Source organism: Hydra viridissima, unplaced genomic scaffold (assembly GCF_058129835.1).
Source record: "Hydra viridissima isolate aposymbiotic clone 2 unplaced genomic scaffold, HvirCarnegie_v1 scaffold_2, whole genome shotgun sequence".
NCBI classification, from domain to species: Eukaryota; Metazoa; Cnidaria; class Hydrozoa; order Anthoathecata; family Hydridae; genus Hydra; species Hydra viridissima.
In genome coordinates, this window is record NW_028324301.1 from 20,975,404 (window position 1) to 20,985,345 (window position 9,942).

The 9,942-nt window shown below is 30.6% G+C and overlaps 1 protein-coding gene across 4 annotated transcripts; it reads left to right on the forward strand.

Moving 5' to 3' along the window:
* The first annotated feature begins 136 nt into the window (after positions 1-136).
* On the forward strand, positions 137-4,346 carry LOC145197894 (synaptotagmin-15-like). Of its 4 annotated transcripts, none has more exons than XM_080073951.2 (4): positions 137-465; positions 2,569-3,464; positions 3,626-3,740; positions 3,846-4,346. In XM_080073951.2, exons 1-4 carry the CDS (start codon positions 444-446, stop codon positions 4,322-4,324), a joined length of 1,512 nt encoding a protein of 503 aa, XP_079930077.2. In that variant the 5' UTR covers positions 137-443; the 3' UTR covers positions 4,325-4,346. The 4 variants fall into 4 exon arrangements, with proteins under 4 accessions (XP_079930077.2, XP_079930084.2, XP_089936434.1 ...); XM_080073958.2 differs by lacking the exon at positions 137-465 and adding an exon at positions 1,391-1,852; XM_090080308.1 differs by lacking the exon at positions 137-465 and adding an exon at positions 2,032-2,130.
* The last annotated feature ends 5,596 nt before the right edge of the window (positions 4,347-9,942 follow it).

Consider the following 9,942-nt stretch of genomic DNA (forward strand, 5'->3'; position numbering starts at 1 on the left):
ACGTTGTTAATATTAAGTACTTCAAACACGACTATGTCAATAACTGCCTCTTTGATTGCTTTTGTCATTTCATTTGGACTTTTAAACCAATTAAATCTATGAATAGTTCAAACTTGCGTTCTTCTGATTAAAAATCTGTTCGTATTTTTTTCTACGATTAAAAAAAAAAAAACATTTACAAAAAAAATATTAAACTGTTTGTTAAACTCGCTTATTAGTTTCAGTTGAAGTATTGAAATTTTTTCGTCGTGCAAAAGAAGCTATCATTTTGAATTGTTTGTTTTGTATTTTGCGATTTTCAAAATAATCACTTCAGTCATTATAGCCTATCGAATGGTGAAGCTTAGCAAGCTGGATTTCCGGGTTCCTATCAAGATTTCTGTACTATTTTATTTTGTTCAAACTTTGGGGCAATAAGACAACAACAAAGCGCAAATCATTTTATGCCTTTTCACGTTTTACAAGGTATTTTTGATTCTGTAAATATGCTACTTTTTTATTTGATTTTAATTTTTGTTTGTCTTGTAAGTCAGATTTTATCAGTTAATCTGTTTTTGTGTTAAAGTTGGCTGATTGTTTTTTAAATGCACCTATAGACCTCTTACGTTGATTTAGTTAATCGTGCTCTAGTTCTTAAATCATTGTCGATATTTTTCAAGATTTCCTGATAAGATATCCTTGCATAATTCACGTATTACTTTTGTATACTGTCACGTGATTCGTTGATTTTTAAATAAGCGCTTCCGTGCGATTGAAGATTTCCTTAAAAAGTTTTAATAAAATACCCTTCTGTTCAATAACTGTATATCAACGGCGGATGGTGAAACAGTTTGTTTCCGAACACATTTCGGTTTACGTAAATCAGTGAATTTTTTTTTTTTTTCTCAGCTGTAAACCTATAAGTAAGTTCCCCCAAAAAAAAATTTTTTTCTAAAAATGCATAGAAATATGAGTTTTTATGAGTGTAATAAAAAATGACACAAAATTGATCAAGTAAATTATCCGCCTACCCTTGTAGTTGCTATGGTTTACACGTTTCTACGGTATAAACTATGTTTCATGTTTTTTTGAGGATGCAAAGACCGCTCGCAGAGATTAATTAAATTTGTTTTTAATAAAGATCTCATTACGTTGAAAGTTATTAACTACAAGCGATCTAATTGCCGAAGAATTTGATTGCATAAAGCTCTATAACAAATATCCTGTCCTTTTATCAATTCCATAATAGAATGGAAAGAAACAGGGTTACAATAAAATGATCCATTATTTTAAGTCGTGCATTTAGTTAAAGCAATTTTATTCGACGGAGAGTAATTTTGTGGGAATGACCAACATGTTATACGAATTAAAAGTGATTTAGCAGTTATTTTCATCTGTAATTTAATAAGTTACTTTTGAAGTGCTTTCGAATCGACTACCGCGTAGTTACAACTTAGTAATTTCAAAAAGTTGTCAATCTTTCTAATAAATTAAGTTCTTTGTCAGAAATTTGTAAAACTCGTCAGAAAACAGTATTTATATTGCATGCTATTAAATAAGGCATTTGTAACAACTGAAGATTATTTTAGTTCATTCTCTCGTGCGTCTCTTTGTAAAAGGCATTAATCGACAAATATGCTTTAAAGATTTCTTTAAAACCAACAAGCATCCTAAAGGACGCATACACATTTTTATTTTGTTGCTCGTTTTTTCGAAGAAACACTTTTAATCCACGTGCGGATAACATCTACAGGTTTGTTTTTGAAGCAATGAAAGACTTTTTCAGGTCGTTACGAACATTCCGTTTTTTTGTTTGACATTAGCAAACTGAGAAGTGGCGTTACGATAAGTTCTTCTGCTATGCCACACATTGGTAAGCTGCAATCTACCATTAGTAGGTGTGTTTTAGCTAAGCGGAGTATGTTTAAACTGGTTTAAACCTTTTTACTAATTTCCTTTTTAATATTTACTTGAATAAAAGAGGAAAATGCGCGTGGTTGATACATCTTGAAATTTGAGCATTTAGCAGTGTTATTTGTATTAATGGTGGTTAGTTTTCGCTGAATCCAAACCCGTCATTCGTGTTTATCTTTTGATATCTGTTTTCAAAAAAAAAAAAGATTTTAAGTGTAAACGTTGTACAGTTTAAACGTGGGTTATTTTATATTTGATTTTTTTTTTTAAATAGTTATTATACATTTCTAAACTTCGATAGTCTTCTCGCAAAACCTATTTTAATAATTAAATATCGAGGCTCGAGAAAGGTTGCAAAAGCGCATGTCTGAACATTTTAGGAGTTCACAGTATGATCGGTATGAAGTTAGTAATTCAACAGTTTCAAGAATGAAAACCTTCCAATAAAAATCCCCTCAAATAGTTTTTTAAAATAAAATTCTACGAAAGTCGCGAAGATTTGATTTTTGCTGATAAAAATTTGTATAGCATAATATTTTCAAAAAAGACAACTTTTTGCTTAAAATTTGGTCGAAAATTACTTTTCTAATTGCCCTTTGGTCTATATCTCTACGGATTAATGTGATTAAACTCGTATTGTTCTTAAACTACATTTATACTTATTGCGTTATTTAGGGGCCCCAGTAATTGGGTTATTGGTTCTCCTTGCTTTGATTTTCGGAGGGGTTCTTGTCGCTGTTGTGTTACTTTATAAGAGAAGACGCACGAAAAGTAGAACTCGTGCTTTGTTGCGTAAATATACAATACGCGAACATGGGGACAGTAAAGTTATCGGTACAATGCGAAATCCTATCCAACCTCCTTCGAACTCTTATGTCAAGGTGAATCTTGTTCCTCCAAAGCCGTTGCCTTTAAAACGCCAAAAGCTGGTCTACGATGAGTCAATGGATGATCATCTAACGTCAGAGTTTGAGAATGATAAAGAAATACTTCTTCCCTACCGCCAAGAGCGCTCTCCATCTGTTGAAAAGTCTTTAAATCAAAACAAAGACCGGTTTTTAGGTTGGCTTAAAAATCCGTCAAAAATTTACGATAAAAAAATTATTAACACTGATGATCAAGTGAATGTTGAAAGCTGCAAAATTAAGTCTGAAAATATTTATACTGAAGGCTTTGGATTGATTGAATTGACGCTGCAATACTCTGTTTCAGAAGAGATATTAACTGTTGCACTTATTTCTGGTAGAGAAATTCATTCTGCTGATTTAGAGGATGTTTTTAAATTTCCAGCTGTATCCATTCAATTAGAAGACAATGATGAATCAGAGGTTACTTCTAATCCAGATGATGCTCCTCATCCGATGTATGACCAAGAATTTTCGTTCCCAATACCTGTAAATATGTTGAGTGGTGGCGTCTTGCGATTTACAGTCAGAGATCTTTTATACAGCCATGAAGTCAGGATTATTGGTTTTGTACGAGTTTTGCTGCGTGATTACGAATCAATACTAGTTCGTGGAGAAGTCACTCCCCTCATCCATGGCAACATCTCAATGTCTTTAACAAAGCAGGTTAGTTTTTTCATATTTTGCATGAGTGCGCGTATGCGTACGTGCACGCGTTTAAAGTAGAGTATTTGAAAAGAGATTTTATTTTTAAAAATTGTAAGTTAAATTTTATTTGATATGGTCTACAATTTTGTTTAAAAATTTCTTTAAAAATGACCTTTAAGCCAAGTTGTTTGATTGGTGAAGTTCTGGTGTCATTGTTTTATGATTGCGTAACCGATAAAGTGGTTGTTAATGTACGCAGATTAAGAAACTTACAAATCTCAAAAGAAGACAAAGGTGAATTTTTTTATAGTTACAAAGGTATCTTTCAGTAACCATTTTGTTAAAATTTTATTAAACGTGAAAAACAAGTTTAAATTCTGCTGATTATTTATTTCTTAGAGGTTTATGTGAAGATTTCCATCCTTTTGGATAACAAAGTCCTTTTAAGTAAAAAAACAAATTCATTTCCTTCCTCAAGAGATATTTTGACAAATAAACAAACGTTTGATTTTAACGCATTGTCAGGCGATCTTGATAAGGACAGCTTTCTTCAGAACTCTCAGCTAGATACGACTCAGGAGTTGCTTTCGTACCGTTCGAAATTTGTAAATAGATCACCATCTTTTCGAAACAAGCGGAATGTTCCAAGTGACGGTGTAATGGATCTACATCCCCCCGATTCTTTAAAAAATCACATGGGAATATTGCTAAGTGTTCGTGCAATCACAAGTAATATCACCAAGCGTGTCATAGGACGTTTATATATTGGAAAGACAAACAAATCAGAAAACGAAGAACAAATTCACTGGCGGGAAATGCTTAAACATTTTGACAATCATATAACCCAATGGCACTTTCTCAGGCTTGATAGAATATAGTTCTAAATTCTATTGGTCGCGACACTGGAGAGTTTTTTTTTTTTTTTTTTTTATACTTAATCTCTATATATTATTTATAAAACTTTCAAAGTTAAAGCATAGAAACGTGAAATATTTTTTTATTAAAGAAAAATTAAATATAAACAGTTTGCTGCGCATGATTGCGTTTGGGAAGATTTTTATTCTTAAAGTTTAAGTTACATAACAAAGTTTTGCTACAAAACCAAAATTTATTTCCTGTAAATGAAAGAATGAAATATTCCTGTCTCGTTTTCGCCCTTAGATGTCAAGTTTCAAATATGGACCCAGTTGTTTTTACTCCCGTTCTCAAAAAACCGTCCAGTGTAAAATTCAAAATAATTCCAAGTTCTCTTATTTCCAATAAAATCCCAACCTCAAAAGAGAATACTTATTGAAAGAAAGAGCTGTAACATAAACGCTTTAGAGAGTTAAAACGTCATATAAATTGTTACAGTTTATGTAACTGGGGGAAAAAATCAATTAGTGAAAGAATACTGTAAGTAAAGAATAAAAGGATACATAAGATGATTTTGACGCTGCTAACTAGTGAAAGGACAAAGCACATGATATATTAAAAGGAGAGTGCAAAAAGAAATAACAAGTACGCAATAACAACAAGTATACAATAGAAAAAAGCATTTACCTTGAAGGAAAACCTCAAAAATGAAACAGAGTTGATAAAAAAAGATATTTTTTTTTTCTTCAAACAATTTTTAAAATCCCGACACGTTGCAAAATGAGAAATCATAATTTAATTCGTGATAAAAATGTGTTTTTAAAAAAAGTTTCTCACCGACAAAAAAAACCGTAAACTTCACCATAAGGCGATGTAAAATCTTGACAAATGTAAAAATTCAAAAGTTGACAGACTGCACTAAAGCAACAGAACCGAAAACTTTTATGGTTTCAACTCTAAAAGAAAAGGATGATAAGCATCATCCTTTTCTTTTAGAAGCAACATGATACAGGTATGACTCAGCCTGATTAGTTTTATATGTTGGCATCACTTCACTTTTTAAATATTGAAAAAATAATTTTTATTTATTAAATCCCTTAAAGTCAGTTCTACATTTCGCGAGGTTAGAATTATTTAGTTCTATCTCAAGTTTAAACATTCTGAATCAAATGCTCCGTCCAATACGGAGCCTATCGGAAGTGACTTTTTCATCAAAGAATGAAGATTTAACTTTACAATCTGTACAGCTAGAAAAAAAATGCTCAAGACTTATTGATGATAAGGTGTTTAAAATATTTTGGAATACTTTTTTTAGTTGCTACCAACACCATGAACTTGATGATTTGCTGCAAGTTTAATATAGGTTTTTAAACCTTCACAAAATCAAGCTGTACACACTAACTTCTATTACTAAAGTTACTAAGTTCTGGATCAGTTACAAAATGATTCTCAAATGATTCTCATGCAGTGGTTCTCATCATACTCTGATTCTAAAAAGTTTATTGCAATGCTTACAGTAAACTAAGCTATTACTAATTTAATTACAACGATTGCAAATTTTAAGTTCGATAGCTTTCTAGGTTGTAATTTGAGACGAAAACTTCGGCTCAATCAACCTCTTTAGCAATTGCAGCAAGATATCTAACAGCCTTTTGGTAATTTTTTGGTACTAATTCATTTAAACTTTGTGTAATTTACATTCTGTAACTTTGAATAGCAGCCTTGTTTGATTTGTATGTGCATAAAAAAATTAATGTTGTTATTCTATCAAAATACATCTAGTACACCAGTAACTTAGAACAAAATAATGGCAAAAATTTATTCATTATTATAGCGATTTTATAGTTATTACTGTACTATTACAGTAATAATTATAAAATCACATTATGGTATAAAACTACAAAAAAAAAAAAAAAAAACAAGCAAAGAAATTTTGTTTTTTGTTTACAGGGCTTTAGTATATCAAAAATAGATAACCTGTTTTATAGTTGTTTTAATTATTTCAGGAAAGGTTTTCTAAAATTAATGATTGACTTTTAGATACTTAATTGTTTTCAATTATTTTTATGGATGGATGAGTATACGTGACAGGTTATCTTGATTCATTGTAGATTCCGTTTCACAACAAACTTGTGGGAACATTCATTGTTCTTTATACAATTTAACGAACATGTTTTTTTTTCTGTTATAAAGGAAACTTAGAAAATTTAGATTGTTAGACAACTTCTTTACCAGACTGTTCTATTTCAAAGATTTGATACATACAGCAAGCTGCTGGTATCCTCCTTAGAGGATACCAGCAGCTTGCTGTATGTATCAAAGCTCTAAAGTATGTTAATTAAAGAAGGGGTACAAAGTGGGTATTACTAGTTAAAGAACGTTCTAGAAATTTCTTAACAAACGTGGAGTCATGCAGCCTGCATGACTCCACTTCCCCATTCTTAGAACACTACTTGACATTTATTCAATTGGAGACTTGACTATTTAATCGGAGACTTGACTATTTCAATTGGAGATTAGAAAATTAGTCGGATTAAAGTTTGCAAGAATAAAGGAATTTTTATAGGACAACTATCTCAACAATTAGGAGCATTTATACGAATTGGTCTAAATTAAAATACCTTGAATCTTAAGTATTTTAAAATGACTTAAATAGCGTTTGGGATGTAATCGTTCTCGTCTGTTCATTTAAGGTTCTTCTTTAGAAGAAAAATTCTTAGAATCAGATGGTATTGCTACTCTCTAATATGGTGTTATAATTTAAAGATTGAATAATGGAAATAATCTAAAGACTGAATAATGGAAATAACTAATGCAGTTGTAAGTGTAGATTTGATTCTGTTTTGTATTTAACTTAATCTTGTTAAAGTAGAACTTGTGCTTTTAAATTTAAACACTTCTACACTTTCAACTTGGATCAAAAGATGAAGCTGGATTTTAAAACACCTTCAAAAGTAACCACCATACTTATCATAAGTAATTTAAACAATGCCTATATTCTTAAAAAGGATTTTGATACTTTTGAGAACTGCTCCACCTACACAGCAATATTGGTGACATTCTAAACGTTTGGTAACAACATTTAACTGTCATTATATTATCAGCAGTGTAAAGGCCAGAGTAGTGATACAGTATAGATGACAAACAGTATAGATGACTTTACAAACAGTATAGATGGCAGTATAGTAAACAATATAGATGACTTGAAAGATAGCACATTCTATGTTTGATTCGGAGTAAATAAACAATCTGTAAAAAGGTATTAGTATGCTTTGCTCGTAATACATTAGAATACAATTTCGTTGATGCCATGTTGGTAATGCTAAGCAGTTAGAGCTTTTAAGAAATTTAAAAAATGCAGTACGACAGTTACATAGTCTAGTCGATTAAAAATCTTTAACATCACTTGTTGGTAATACAGGGTGGCGCGCCTAAATCGCTTTATCATTTTAAAATAATTTTTATAAATTAACATACTTTATTAATTTTTTGTTTACAAAGATTTAAAATCACAATTTTATTTTGATTATGTATGAAAAATATCACGTTAATGGCCTTCATTATTAGCTTCGCAAACACGAGCTCTTTTTAAGGCATTTTCCATTGCAGTTTTTAGCATTTGAGGCTGGGATGGAGCGAATTTCTTCCTGTTTGCTTTGCTTCTAAAAGTTGCTGGATAATTTAAGGCTTACCTATGTAAACCTTTTCTTTGAGGAAAAGCATATTGCTATCAAAGCAGGTGGTCGTGGAAGCCATAAAAAATCAGAATTTTGAGAAATTCTATTTTTGAAACATCGCAATTAAATTTGCAGTGGCTATAGCCATACGTGCATTTGCACCATATTACTCCAACCAATGCCCTTGCATGGATACATGTTCAACCGCTGCCAAACTCCGTGAGGTTCCAAGTTCTTGAGAACGTCTTCGAGTCGATGTAGTTGGATTGTCTTCAATGCTGCGCCGCAAATTTTCTATATTTTCAGGCGTACGTACTGAGACCTCGTCCAGATCGAGACCTATCAGTAATAGAACACTGTCCTCGAAAACAATTTACTAAGTTAATTATTGTAGGCTTAGAAGATACTTAGGATCATGGACCTATAAGAGATGGATTGCAACCTGTTGTTTTTTTTGCAAACCATACTCGATGCGCATTGTTACAAATCTTTTGTTTTAAACAATAGAAATAAAATTTTATTATAGTCTGTCGGATTCGTCGAAAATCTTTGGTCTCGTCTAACCAGTCACATCAACTTCCTTTTAGTTAATCAAGATAACAACAATAGAATCAGGTTTTAAGCTTAATTTTTAGGTACGTGTGTAAAAATTTCAAACCATTTATTTATTCAAGTTTTATATATGGTTCGAAAGAGCTCTGAATTTGTAATAAAATGGTGAAAACTTTATGAAAAAAGAATCATTACAAAAAAAGTTATGCTCATTTAAGTAACATTATTTTTATGAAGCATTGCTTAAGAAAAATGCAACCTTCGTATAAAACTCGCGTTCGGCTAACGGCAGCTTTGTAATAGAATCATTGTTAATTTGCGCATGATTTTGCATAGTGAAATGTGCAAAATGATTAAAAAACGTAACTAAAAAAGTTTCGAATTAAAGAAACAAAGTATTTTTAATGATTAAAACGTAATAGTAAAATTTATAATAAAATTTTATAAAACATGCATAAAAAATGTCGCGCTTTTTTTGCAATATTTACAATAATTATATATATAAATATATATATATATATATATATATATATATATATATATATATATATATATATATATATATATATATATATATATATATATATATATATATATATATATTAAAAGCCTCAGCGTTTTCGCCTTATTTGTATCGTTACTAATGAATTTCAATGAAATGTAAATATATAAATAACAGTTCTAATAAAATATATCATTATAATGAATAAAAAAAACAAATATACTGAATTCTCTACTGTCATAAACCGCCCTTCCCCCTAACATATGTAACGGAAGTGGAAATACATACCTTAACTGCGTGGAACAATAGGGTATGTGGTCATGAATATTTTTTAATGAAATTTGGCAGGCACATAGAAAATAGATCTCTACAGTTGACTGGAAAATTTCAAATATGTACCAACATGCCTTCAATATCAATGCAGTGCCAGAACAAGAACACAGTTTTAAATAGCAATAAAAAAAACTGAAAAATTTATTACACGTAAAAAAAAAACCATAATTTATTCAACATAAAACATTCTACTTTTTTAATAAAGTCTAAGCTAATATAAAATTCTAAAAAAAAAAGACAAATAAGTACATCATTACCACACCGACTTCGAGCACGCTGTAAAAAAAAGGTCACAGTTTTTGTCTTTAAAATCGGTGCCGTAAAAACCCAGATACGCACGTACCTATAATTTTTTATAGCTAGATATTCTTAATATTTTAAGAAATAACGCTGATAATAGTATAGAAATTGAGATCATTTACTTAACTACTTTAGTACATGTATAACTAGAAATGCAATAAATAATACAAAATATCAACTAGTTTTGTTGCCAGCTAGAATACAACGGTTTCATGTACAGGGAACTACTCCATCTACTATATTGTTGTAGACTTCCTGTTTATAAATATTATAGAAC

What these genes read in the sequence shown, in the direction of transcription:
- LOC145197894 (XM_080073951.2), top strand. Translation starts at nt 444, where the DNA reads ATGCCTTTTCACGTTTTACAAG. An exon ending in GCCTTTTCACGTTTTACAAG is followed by an intron (nt 466 to 2,568) that starts GTATTTTTGATT and finishes TGCGTTATTTAG; the next exon opens with GGGCCCCAGTAATTGGGTTA. An exon ending in AATCTCAAAAGAAGACAAAG is followed by an intron (nt 3,741 to 3,845) that starts GTGAATTTTTTT and finishes TTTATTTCTTAG; the next exon opens with AGGTTTATGTGAAGATTTCC.